We start from the raw sequence: 14,407 nt of genomic DNA, 5'->3' as shown, positions 1-14,407 counted from the left end.
AGATTGCACTCCATAAGCCTCTTCCCCTGCTACAGTAGCTGAGGAAAGTGATAGCTGAACCCGGGAGTGGCTTTGTAAATGTTGCATCCAGGATTTTACCAGATAGGAAAGATCAGTAAACATATGTTCACTGGTCTCCCTCCCCTTTACGTAGAGTCACTCACCATGGGGTCCTGGGCTGGCAAGTGGGACAATAGCGATGTGATCCAAAAGTGGGTGTTTTTTCACCATCTAAGGATGGTAGTTTGTGACTTTTCAGCACAATAGTTAACCCCCAGCATGGTCCAATAACAATACCCCAGCATTGTACAACAATTATCTCCCACCAGTGCACAATATAAACCCCCAGCATTGTGCAACAATTATCCCCCAGTACTGGACAATTATCTCCAAACATTGCACAATAATTTACACCCAGCACTGCAGAATAATTAACCCCCCAACACTTCACAATAATTAACTCCCAACATAACACAATAATTAAACCCTACTAACACTACACAACAACTAACCCCAGCATTATAGCAGGCAGCGTGTCCCTGTTATTTTGCAACATATAACATAGCAATCAAAAGGATATATGCAACATTAGTTGATCAGTGGTGAGTGCCCTCTTACGTTGGTGCCCCCTTACATTTGTGGTCATTGTGCCAATTACGTTGGTTGTCAGTGTACCTATTTCATTGGTGGGCAGTGTGCACATGACAATGGTGGCCAGTGTGCTATTTTATTGGTAGTCAGTGTGCTGCCCATCTTATAATCAGCAGCATAATTCTTGTATGATTTCAGTGACTGCGACAGCAGTGACAGCAGGCATGCGGGCAGGCACCAAAAAGGTTTTTAGCTCACCCTGTCCCAAGTAAAAGCACATATGCAATTAAAATATTTATTAAATAGTGTGTCTATGGGAAGGTTGGACCATTCTTCCAGAAGCACATTTGTCAGGTCAGGCACTGATGTCGGGGGAGGAGGCCTGGCTCACAGTCTCCGCTCTAATTCGTCCCAAAGGTGTTCTATGGGGTTGAGGTCAGGACTCTGTGCAGGCCAGTCAAGTTCCTCCACCCCAAACTGGCTCCTCCATGTCTTTATGGACCTTGCTTTGTGCACTGGTGCGCAGTCATGTTGGAACAGGAAGGGGCCATCCACAAACTCTTCCCACAAAGTTGGGAGCAGGAAATTGTCCAAAATGTCGCCTTAAAAGTTCCCTTCACTGGAACTAGGGGGCCAAACCCAACCCCTGAAAAACAACCCCACACCATAATCCCCCTCCACCAAACTTTACACTTGGCACAATGCAGTCAGGCAAGTATCGTTCTCCTGGCCACCGCCAAACCCAGACACGATCATCAGATTGCCAGACAGAGAAGCATGATTGGTCTCTCCAGAGAACACGTCTCCATGCTCTAGAGTCCAGTGGTGGCGTACTTTACACCACGGCATCCGACGCTTTGCATTGCACTTGGTGATGGAAGGCTTGGATGCAGCTGCTCGGCCATGGAAACCCATTCCATGAAGCTCTCTACACACTGTTGTTAGGCTCATCTGAAGGCCACACCAAGTTTAGAGAGGTCTTTAGCTATTGACTCTGCAGACAGTTGGTGACTTCTGTGCACTGTGCGCTTCAGCATGCGCTGACCCCGCCCTGTCATGTGACGTGGCCTACCACTTGGTGGCTGAGTGGCTGTTGTTCCCAGTTGCTTCCACTTTGTTATAATCCCACTAACAGTTGAGCGTGGAATATTTAGTAGCCAGGAAATGTCACGGATGGACTTATTGCCCAGGTGGCCACCTATCACGGGACCACGCTTGGAGCCACTGAGCTCCTGAGAGCGACCCATTCTTTCACCAATGTTTGTACAAGCAGTCTGCATGCCTAGGGGCTTGATTGTATACACCTGTGTCCATGGAGGGGATTGGAACACCTGAACCTAATGATTTGGAGGGCGGGGCCAATACTTTTGGCATCATGGTATATATCTGAAAATCAATCAATACTACTTCTGCTGTGCTGATGGCCAATCTCTTTTCTTGAGGCCCAAAATGCCAGGACAGTACAAATACCCCCAAATGACCCCTTTTTGGAAAGTAGACAGTCTGAGGTATTTAGTAAGAGACATGGAAAGTTTTTTGAAGTTGTAATTCTTTGTCATGTCCAATGAGAATGGAGAGACCCCGGACAGCCAGGGCTGTTGTGCACATCTCTGGATCAAGAAGTGGCTCAGGAATTAGGGGGCTGGGGGGGCTGCACAATGAAGGTTTTTTTACCTTCATGCATGGAATACAAGAAGGTAAAAAACTTTGAACCTTTACAACCACTTGAAACTGAACAGAAATAGTCCATATTTCCAATATACTCTGCTCAAAATAATTAAAGGAAGACTTTGTAATCAGAGTGTAGCATCAAGTCCATGAAACTCCTGGGATATGGATCTGGTCAGGGAAGTAGCAGAGGGGGTTGTTAACCAGTTTCAGCTGCTTTGGTGTTAATGAAATGAACAACAGGTGCACTAGATGGGCAAAAATGAGACGACCCGAAAACAGGAATGGTTTTACAGGTGGAGGACACTGACATATTTTTTTCCCTACTCATCTTTTCTGACTGTTTTTCACTCGTTTTGCATTTGGCTATGGTCAGTGTCACCAATGGTACCATGAGGCCATACCTGGACCCTACAGAGGTTGCACAGGCAGTCCAACTCCTCCAGGATGGCACATCAATACATGCCATTGCCAGAAGGTTCGCTGTGTCTCCCAGCACAGTCTCAAGAGCATGGAGGAGATTCCAGGAGAGAATCTCTGGAGAAGCCGTGGAGAACGTTCTGCTGCCTGAAACATGGTTCAGCATGACCGTTTTGGTGGTGGGTCAGTGATGGTCTGGGGAGGCATATCCATGGAGGGACACACAGACCTCTACAGGCTAGACAATGGCACCCTGACTGCCATTAGATATGGGGATGAAATCCTTGGACCCATTGTCAGACCCTACGCTGGTGCAGGGGGTCCTGTGTTCCTCCTGGTGCAGTGGGTCCTTGTCAGGGCAGGAGCCGAGGAACGGACAGGCAGGCCTAACAATGTAACGCACTGGCTGACGACAACCACCACCCACAGACCGAAGTCCCTCAGGGCGCGGAGTCTAAGTCCCAGGCTGCCCTTCACCAGGGCCCCTGATGGTGGGGATGGACTTGACGCAGCCAGGAACCAGGTCACGGCCCCCGAGACACCTTAGCTGCGGTAATGGCCGCCGCCAATGGCGTGTAGCTGGAAGAGACAAAAGAGTAGTCAGACAGGCCAACAACAACAGGACAAAACAGTACAGGACAGCAGACAAGAATCACAGGTCACGAGCCGGGTTCAGCAACAGAGGGTCAGATCAAAGGAGAATACAAAGAATAGTCAAGTCACAAGCCGAATCAGATACCAGGAGAGTCACGAGAGTCAGAACAGAGTAATAGCGACACAAAGACACAAGACACAAGTGCAAAGAGCATGTGCAGGCCACAGGCTTATATGTCATCAGCCACACCCCCCTGGGGGGTGGACCTCAGAGACCTGAAGGCATAAAAAGGATTCCCACCATGCACAGCAGAATCCAAGATGGACGCCAGCACATGGAGAAACATAACCTCAGGGAAAAGGTAGGACCTTGACAGTCCTGGGTTCCTCCTGGTGCAGTGTGTCCTGGGTTCCTCCTGGTACATAACAATGCCCGGCCTCTTGTGGGGAGAGTATGCAGGCAGTTCGTGAAGGATGAAGGAATTGATACCATTGAATGGCCCTCATACTGGCCTGACCTAAATCCAATAGAAGACCTCTGGGATATCATGTTTCGGTCCATCCGACGCCACCAGGTTGCACATCAGACTGTCCAGGAGCTCATTGATGCCCTGGTCCAGATCTGGGAGGAAATCCCCCAGGACACCATCTATGGTCTCATTAGGAGCCTTCCCCGATGTTGTCAGGCATGCATACAAGCTCGTGGGGGCCACACAGACTACTGAGGACCATTCTGAGTCGCTGCAATGACATTTCAGCCAAATGGACTCGCCTGCTGCATCATTTCTTCACTTTGATTTTCGGGGTGTCTCTGAATTCAGTCCTCTGTAGATCGATCATTTCCATCCAACGATGGGGCGTCCTTACGTACCTCTTCCATCCCCCATCCATGTCAGTATAGAGATCCAGCAGGAGATTCGTCCCCATTGAGATCTGATGGGTTTTCAGTCTTCCTTTCATTTTTTGAGCAGTGTAAAAATCCTGTGCGGGAAATTCAAACAAAATGGGAAATAAACTGGGTAGGATCTTGTTGGCGGAGGGGTGGGGCACATGGTAAATAAAAGGCAAAAAGAAACACTGTATCGCCATGAAGCGGATCGCAGGAGCCTGACAGGCAGGCGGCCGGTGGAGGGAAATCCAGCAGATCCCCAGTGAAATGTAAGAAGTGACAGTGTCTGTAGAGCGAGCCTGTCCGCCTGCAGTTTGAATCTAATAATTGCGGACAAGTTTGTTGCTCCTGGTTCTGCTTTTGTTCACATTACATAAGCTCAGTGCAGCCGGAGCTGGCTTTTATTATTGCACTTGAGGAAGCATATCTTCGTTGGGCAGCTATTTACCAATGTGCTATGAGAGATGTCTGATACTGTTACCGTAATTGGTTCCACCAAATGATCCGGGAATTGCTTTTTTTTTTTTTTTTTTTTTTCTTGGGAACACTCTGCATGTTAAGTCAGTAAGTTCTAATTTCATGCTAGTGGACGAAATTCAAACGTCTCTTTTATGACCAAAATAAAGAGTAGAAAATATATGAAGAGCAGAACACCAGTGATCATCGTAAAGTCCAAGAGGATTTTTATTACTTCATATAGGAGTGACAATAATCAGTGAATAGCCCTTCTTCAGGGCCTGAAAGTTGTGTGAACTGGAAAGATGGGAACACCAAGGAAAGTAGCAGTGGAAACGTAAGTATAGTTCAGGAGGGTTTATTAAAGCATCAATAATAAAAGACGTGCAGACTATTGGATCTGATGGACGTGTTGTAGGACAACTCTCATGATCAACCTTTCCCAACTTTTTTTGTTACAATTGGGGAACCCTTGAAATGATTTTAAGTTCTCAGGGAACCCCTGTAAATACCAATCTATATGTGGTCGGTGGGGAAAATACCCTTTACATTGGTGGTCAATGGGAAGAATGTCCCTCACATTGGTGATCAGTGGGAAGAATGTCCCTTACATTGGTGATCAGTGGGAAGAATGTCCCTTACATTGGGGGTTAGTGGGAAGAATGTCCCTTACATTGGTGGTCGGTGGGAAGAATGTCCCTTACATAGGTGGTCAGTGGGAAGAATGTCCCTTACATTGGGGGTCAGTGGGAAGAATGCTCCTTACATTGGTGGTCAGTGGGAAGAATGTCCCTTAAATTAGCAGTCAGATGGAAGAATACCCCTTACATTGGTGGTTATGGTCAATGGGAAGAATGCTTCTCATTCTTCGGTGGTCAGTGGGAATAATGTTCCCTAAATTGGTGTTCAGTAGGAAGATTGTCCCTTATATTATTGGTCATTGGGAAGAATGCCCTTTACATTTGTGGTTAATTGAAAGAATTCCTCTTAAATTGGTGGTCAGTGGGAAGAATGCCACTTACATAGGTATTCAATGGAAAGAATTCTCCCACTAGATTGGTCTTTAGTGAGAAGAATGCCCCTTACATTGGTGGTCAATGGGAAAAATGCTCCTGACATTGGAGGTCAGTAGGAAGAAGGCTCCTTATATTAAATGCCATTGGGAAAATGCTCTTTATATTACATGTCAGTGGGAAGAATGCCCCTTATACTGGTGGTCACTGGGAAGAATGTTCCCTCCAGATTGGTGGTCAATGAGAAAAATGATCCTTACATTGGTGGTCAATGGGAAGAATGCCCCTTATTTTGGTGGTCAGTGGGATGAATGTTCTTTACATTGGTGGTCAATAGGAAAAATGCTCCTGACATTGGTGGTCAGTAGGAAGAATGCTCCTTATATCTGAGATCATTGGGAAGATGATGCTGTTTACATTAGTTGTCAGGGGGAAAGATGCGCCCTAAATTGGTGGTCAATGGGATGAATGCTCCTTCTAGATTGGTGGTCAATGAGAAAAGTGTTCCTTAAATCGGTGGTCAATGGGATGAGTGCCCCTTGTATTGGTGGTCAGTAGTAAGAATGTTTATTATATTGTTGGTAACTAGAAAGACTGCCCTTATATTGGTGGTCAGTCTGAAGAATGCTGCTTACATTGGAGGTCAGTGGGAATAATGTCCTTTAAATTGAATGGGGGATGGCAGTTGGAAGAATGTCCCTACATTGAGGTCAGTGGGAGGAATGCTCCTTACATTGGTGGCCATTGGGTAGAATGCTTCTTACATCGGTGGTCACTGGGAAGAATGTCCATACGTTGGGGATTATTGAGAAAAATACAAACAGCTAAAAGATAATTGGTGTCATGCTGTTGGCCCTGTCAAGTGGCATTGGGCCCAGATTTATTCAGCTACCATCAAAGGGGAGGTCAAACAGCCACAGTTCAAGGAACCCCCAGCAACTTCTGGGGGAAACCTAGTTGAGAATTGGTCCTACAGGGTAATAGTTTTCCTGTAATAATCCAGAACCGTGTTTTTCTTTGTCCTAGGTGAACCACAGAAAGGGAAATTTGGAATTTGTGACCAAAATGGTCATCCCTGGTGGAGGAGAAGATGACAGAGGAAGCCAAGAAAAAGAAAGTAAAGAGGAGACTATCTTAGCCATGCTGGGGATCATCGGAACCATACTCAACCTGCTGGTCATCATATTCGTCTACATATATACCACTTTATAACTCGCCAATGACATGCAGACTGACATTTCAGACCGTCCGCAAAAACTTTGGGCCAGACTGGAAGTCATAGCAAACTCAAACCACAAGCACAAACTTTAACCGGTTTCTCCTTGGCTGCCAAACAGACGATTTTTCACTTTTCTCAGACAAAGTCCACAAGAACCATGAAATATATCATTACATGCCATAGAAGCGGAGTGTCTGGACATTGGCCCACTCGCCATGTAAATGTTTTGCTTTTGTTTTCCGAAAACGATTTGGTTCCTGTGGTCACACGCCGGTCGCGGAGCTGCCTACGGACAATTCGCCGTCTCAGTTTGGAAATGAAAGATTTTTTTGCTTTCTTATTTCTTGCTTTACTTCGATTTTAACCTGTTGACATGAATGTTCATACCTGTACTTTTGAAGTAAGTGCAATACTTTTTTGCATGTGGCAAATACACATGGGATTTCTTATCGATTAAAGGAAATTTTCTTTACCACGACTCTTTATGAGATAAACTGTGTTATAGTAAAGCCTAACTCCACCCAAGAAAACAATTACTTTGCCTAGAACAGGGGGTCTCCAAACTTTTTAAACAAAGGGCCAGTGAAAGTACAGTAGTTGCAGTTGTTGCAGTGACAAATGTTTCTGCATTCTCATGTTCATTTCCTTTCTTTGTATTGGTATGACACAAAAAAGTGGAGAAACAAAAAGCCACATCTGACCCATTCCACGCAGAACCCCAGATATGGACTAGACAACATTTTTGTCACCCTCAAAGTAATATTTGGTAGCACACCCCTTGGAAAAAATAACTGAGACATTCCAAGCCTGTGATACTCCTGTAATTTGTCATTAAACTCCCCGTATCAATGACCAGGTGCTGACAACAAAGAAATCACACCGACAACCAGGTAAGATGGTGAAAAATGGCCTTCACCTTTCTGTTGTGTGTATCTGTGTGCCACATGGAGCATGGAGGAGAGAAAGAGCAGCAAAAAATTGTCTGAGGATTTGAGAACAAAAATTATGAAAAAGCATGGACAGTCTCAAGGTTACAAGTCCAATTCCAGAGATCTTCATGTTCCTGTGTCCACTGTGCACAACATTGTCAAGAAGTTTGCAGCCCATAGCACTGTAGCTAATCTCCCTGGATGTGGATGAAAGAGAAAAATTGATCAAAGATTGCAACAAAGGATTGTTGGAATAGTGGATGAAGAACCTCGATCAACTTCCAGACAAATCCAAGCTGACCTTCAGGCACCGGTACAACTGTGTCCGCTCGCACTATACGTCACCATCTAAATGAGAAGGGACGCTATGGTAGAAGGCCCAGGAGGACCCCACTGCTGACACAGAAATATGGTAGGAGACCCAGGAAGACCCCACTGCTGACACAGAAATATGGTAGGAGACCCAGGAGGACCCCACCGCTGACACAGAAATATGGTAGGAGACCCAGGAGAACCCCACCGCTGACACAGAAATATGGTAGGAGACCCAGGAGGACCCCACCGCTGACACAGAAATATGGTAGGAGACCCGGGAGGACCCCACCGCTGACACAGAAATATGGTAGGAGACCCAGGAGGACCCCACCGCTGACACAGAAATATGGTGGGAGACCCGGGAGGACCCCACTGCTGACAAATAAATATGGTAGGAGACCCAGGAGGACCCCACCGCTGACACAGAAATATGGTAGGAGACCCAGGAGGATCCCACCGCTGACACAGAAATATGGTAGGAGACCCAGGAGGACCCCACCGCTGACACAGAAATATGGTGGGAGACCCAGGAGGACTCCACTGCTGACAAAGAAATATGGTAGGAGACCCAGGAGGACCCCACTGCTGACACACAAATATGGTAGGAGACCCAGGAGGACCCCACTGCTGACACACAAATATGGTAGGAGACCCAGGAGGACCCCACTGCTGACAAAGAAATATGGTAGGAGACCCAGGAGAATACCACTGCTGACACAAACACATATTGGAAGCCAGATTGGATTTTGCCAAAACTTACCCGAGGAAACCAAAATCCTTTTGGGAGAATGTGCTGTGGACAGATGAAACAAAATGGCAGCTTTTTGGTAAAGCCCATCATTCTACTGTTTTCAGAAAAAGCAATGAGGCCTTCAAAGAAAAGAATCCAGTCCCTCCAGTCACACATGGTGGGGGGTCATTGATGATTTGAGGTGGCTTTGCTGCATCAGGCACTGGATGTCTTGGCCATATGCATGGCATTATGAAATATGAAGACTACCAAAGAATTCTACTGCTGGGCCCAGTTGGGTCTCTGTCAGAGGTCATGGGCCTTCCAGCAGGACAATGACCCAAAGCACATGTCAAAAAGCCTCAGAAATGGTTTCATACAAAGTGATGGAGAGGGCTGAACTGGCCAGCAATAAGTCCAGATCTCCATCCCATAGAGCTCCTGTGGAGAGATCTCAGAACAGCAGTTGGGAAAAGGAACCCTTCCAATCGGAGAGACCTGGAGCAGTTGGAGGAAGAAGAGCGATCCAAAATTCCAGTAGAGAGGTGGAAGAAACTTATTGATGGTTATAGGAAGCCATTGATTTTGTTCCTCCACTTTTTTGTGTCATACCAATACAAACAAAAGAAATAAACACAAGAATGCCAAAACATTTGTCATTGCAACAATTTTCTGGGTGTAGTGGGGCAATATCTGACTGAAATGCGGGCGGGGGGACAAGATTTTTGGCCATGACTGTATCACATTTTTTAGACATGCTTTAACCACTTCCCGACCGGCCGTTGTATATAAACAGCCGGACGGTGGCAGTGCAGGGTCGGGTGGCCATATATAACGGCCTCCCCGCACCCTGCTTGTGCGCGCTCCCTGGGAGCGCGCAGCACCACGATCCGGTACCCGCTGTTTCCTCCGGACACAGTGAAACACCGATTGTCGGACGGGACCTCTCTACGAGGTCCTGATCATGTGATCACTGATTAGCCAATCAGTGATTACATGCAAAGTAGTAAGCAAGATGTCACTTGTGACATCATTGCTTACTATGTGTGAAATCTGTGAATGATCACAGAGGTCACATGGTACAGGGCTATTCACAACAGCCTTGTACCATGTGACAAGCTGTGCCCAATCACAGCTCTCACAGTATTTCTCAATGGCTGCAAGAATGCAGACAGAGAGAAAGAGAAATGATTGCTTTTACATCCTATATGGGTATAAAAGCAATCAGTGTAAAAAAAAAAAAAAAAAAAAAAAAAATCTTCATCACCCCCCACAAGTAGTACAGTGTCACCATGGTGACACTGTACTGCTAGGGTGACAGTATGTAAAAAGAAAAAAATTAAATAAAATAATAATATAAAAAAATAAAATAAAAATGTAAAATAAAATAAAATGTTTTAAAAATTATAATTTTTGGTTATAAACTAATTGGATTTTTTTTTTACTAAAAAGATAACGGAATAAATTTTGGCCAAGATTTATGATGAAATATTATTTATTTGCAAACTTTAAAAAAAAAAAAAACACTTTTTTTCAAATTTTTGGACATTTTCATTTACATAGCAAAAAAAATAAAAATCCCAGCTGTGAATAAATACCACCAAAATAAAGCTTTATCTGTCTCAAAAAATTGCTAAAAAATTCATTTGGGTACAGTGTTGCATGACCGCGCAATTGTCATTCAAAGTGTGATAGCGCTGAAAGCTGAAAATTGCCCTGGACAGGAAGGAGGTAAAAGTGTCCGGACTGGAAGGGGGGGAAAGTGTGCGGACTGGAAGGGGGGGAAAGTGTCCGGACTGGAAGGGAGTGAAAGTGTCCGGACTGGAAGGGGGTGAAAGTGTCCGGACTGGAAGAGGGGGAAAGTATCCGGACTGGAAGGGGGGGGAAAGCGTCCGGACTGGAAGGGGGGGAAAGTGTCCGGATTGGAAGGGGGGAAAGTGTCCGGACTGGAAGGGGGTGAAATTGTCCGGACAGGAAGGGGGTGAAAGTGTCCGGACTGGAAGGGGGTGAAAGTATCCGGACTGGAAGGGGGGGAAAGTGTCCGGACTGGAAGGGGGTGAAAGTATCCGGACTGGAAGGGGGGGGAAGTGTCCGGACTGGAAGTGGTTAACCCATATAAGCCAACTAGTCAATACTCAGCTTTGGTTACACCAAAAGTGGGCAAACGGTGCACCTAGGCTTGCAAGGAAACAGCACGCTTGACTAGGTGTGCGATGCTGAGACTTGTAGTCCCTCACAGCTGGAGGGGGATATAAACAGGGGGTCATTTGTCTTTTTGGACACTTTGCTGCAAAAAAAATGGTTCTAAACATAACTACCAAGAGAAATTATTATTAATGCAATACGTTATTGGCTCCATCAGCAAAAAAATACATTCAGGAGCCGTCAGCAGAAATGAGCCGAGCCTAATATCCTGCGTATGGTCGATAGAGAGGAGAAGCGTAGAAGCGTACATTTTTAAGGGAAATTCAAGCATGTTTGCAGTGACAACATATTTTGAGGTATCAATTGCAAGAAAAAAATAAAACAAATTGCAGACCCTTTGGAAGTATCTATAATGTTTTTAATAAACAGATTCCGGTTTGATCTTCCATCTAATAACAAATAGAATCCCATTTCCCAAACAACAGGAAAAACATTAACATTGTATCTTTAAAGAACACATTTCTCAAATATAAAAGTCCCTGATGGAAAAAGCTTGGGAACCTCTAGGGTAACGACATCTGGAAAACAGGATAATTGGATTGTTGGGTGTTCTTCTGCTCTGAGCGAAATACAGTTCTCAGAGTTTTCTGAAAGGGAGCCTTAGAAGAACAATACTAGAGATAAATAATGAGCAAAAAGATACAAAGAACTCTGGATGTCTCATAATCCACTGTCCACAGAAGACTTTCCCAACATTTTCTACCCCAAGGAACCTTTGAAATAATTTTCAGGTCAGGGGACCTCTGAGAAAACTAGTCCATTGATGATCAGCGGGAAGAATGCTCCTTTCATAGTTACATAGTTAGTCTGGCTGAAAAAAGACAAAAGTCCATCCAGTTCAACCATTAAAAAAAGTTATAATCCTACACCCACAGTTGATACAGAGGAAGGCAAAAAAAACCAGCAAAGCACGATCCAATTTGCTCCTGCAGGAGAAAAAATTCCTTCCTGATCCCCCGAGAGGCAATCGGATATTCCCTGGATCAACTTTCCCTATAAATCTTATATCCAGTTATATTCTGTGTATCCAAGAAAGAATCCAGGACTTTCCTACAGAAATCCACTGAGCTGGCCACAACCAACTCTGGAGGGAGTCTATTCCACATTCTCAGAGCTCTTACTGTGAAGAAACCTTTCCGTGTTTGGAGATTACATTTCTTTTCCTCCAGACGAAAAGAGCGCCCCCTTGTCCTCTGTGATGACCTCAGGGGGAATAACTACACCGAGTTCACTATATGAACCACTGATGTATTTATACATGGAGATCATATCCCCCCTTATGTATTATACATGGAGATCATATCCCCCCTTATGTATTATACATGGAGATCATACCCCCCCTTATGTATTATACATGGAGATCATATCCCCCCTTATGTATTATACATGGAGATCATATCCCCCCTTATGTATTATACATGGAGATCATATCCCCCCTTATGTATTATACATGGAGATCATACCCCCCCTTATGTATTATACATGGAGATCATATCCCCCCTTATGTATTATACATGGAGATCATATCCACCCTTATGTATTATACATGGAGATCATATCCCCCTTATGTATTATACATGGAGATCTTATCCCCCCTTATGTATTATACATGGTGATCATATCCCCCCTTATGTATTATACATGGAGATCATATCCCCCCCTTATGTATTATACATGGAGATCATATCCCTCTTATGTATTATACATGGAGATCTTATCCCCCCTTATGTATTATACATGGAGATCATATCCCCCCTTATGTATTATACATGGTTATCATCTCCCCCTTATGTATTATACATGGAGATCATATCCCCCCTTATGTATTACACATGGAGATCATATCCCCCCTTATGTATTATACATGGAGATCATACCCCCCCTTATGTATTATACATGGTGATCATATCCCCTTTATGTATTATACATGGTGATCATATCCCCCCCTTATGTATTATACATGAAGATCATATCCCCCCTTATGTATTATACATGGAGATCATATTCCCCCTTATGTATTATACATGGAGATCATATCCCCCCCTTATGTATTATACATGGAGATCATATCCCCCTTATGTATTATACATGGAGATCATATCCCCCCTTATGTATTATACATGGAGATCATATCCCCCCCTTATGTATTATACATGGAGATCATATCCCCCTTATGTATTATACATGGAGATCATATCCCCCCTTATGTATTATACATGGAGATCATATCCCCCATTATGTATTATACATGGAGATCATATCCCCCCCTTATGTATTATACATGGTGATCATATCCCCCCTTATGTATTATACATGGTGATCATATCCCCCCCTTATGTATTATACATGGAGATCATATCCCCTCTTATGTATTATACATGGAGATCATATCCCCCCTTTGTATTATACATGGTGATCATATCCCCCCTTATGTATTATACATGGAGATCATAGCCCCCCCTTATGTATTATAGATGGAGATCATATCCCCCCTTATGCATTATACATGGTAATCATATCCCCCCTTATGTATTATACATGGTAATCATATCCCCCCCTTATGTATTATACATGGAGATCATATCCCCCTTATGTATTATACATGGAGATCATATCCCCCCTTATGTATTATACATGGAGATCATATCCCCCCTTATGTATTATACATGGAGATCATATCCCCCCCTTATGTATTATACATGGTGATCATATCCCCCTTATGTATTATACATGGAGATCATATCCCCCCCTTATGTATTATACATGGAGATCATATCCCCCCTATGTATTATACATGGAGATCATATCCCCCTTATGTATTATACATGGAGATCTTATCCCCCCTTATGTATTATACATGGAGATCATATCCCCCCTTATGTATTATACATGGAGATCATATCCCTCTTATGTATTATACATGGAGATCTTATCCCCCCTTATGTATTATACATGGAGATCATATCCCCCCTTATGTATTATACATGGTTATCATCTCCCCCTTATGTATTATACATGGAGATCATATCCCCCCTTATGTATTATACATGGAGATCATATCCCCCCTTATGTATTATACATGGAGATCATATCCCCCCTTATGTATTATACATGGAGATCATATCCCCCCTTATGTATTATAAATGGAGATCATATCCCCCCTTATGTATTATACATGGAGATCATATCCCCCTTATGTATTATACATGGAGATCATACCCCCCTTATGTATTATACATGGAGATCATATCCCCCTTATGTATTATACATGGAGATCATATCCCCCCTTAATCTCCTCTTCTCAGTAGAGAATACATTCAGTTCCTCTAATCTTGCCTCATAGCTGATCTCCTCCGTGCCTCATATCAGTTTGGTTGC

General features: G+C 44.1%; 1 protein-coding gene across 1 annotated transcript in view; it reads left to right on the top strand.

The window, feature by feature from the left end:
* The window catches only part of TUNAR (transmembrane neural differentiation associated intracellular calcium regulator), a 43,237-nt gene extending 35,915 nt beyond the window's left edge, over positions 1 to 7,322 (top strand). Inside the window, exon 2 of the mRNA XM_089663816.1 lies at positions 6,658 to 7,322. Coding sequence (XP_089519942.1) covers positions 6,658 to 6,843 — 186 coding nt within the window. The 3' untranslated portion in view covers positions 6,844 to 7,322. The remainder of the gene's footprint in view (positions 1 to 6,657) is intronic.
* The last annotated feature ends 7,085 nt before the right edge of the window (positions 7,323 to 14,407 follow it).

Source organism: Staurois parvus, unplaced genomic scaffold, assembly GCF_062004578.1.
Source record: "Staurois parvus isolate SC_StPar_1 unplaced genomic scaffold, SC_StPar_1.0 ptg001775l, whole genome shotgun sequence".
NCBI classification, from domain to species: Eukaryota; Metazoa; Chordata; class Amphibia; order Anura; family Ranidae; genus Staurois; species Staurois parvus.
The sequence above is the reverse complement of the archived record's forward strand: the minus strand, read 5'-3'. Positions and strand labels throughout refer to the sequence as shown.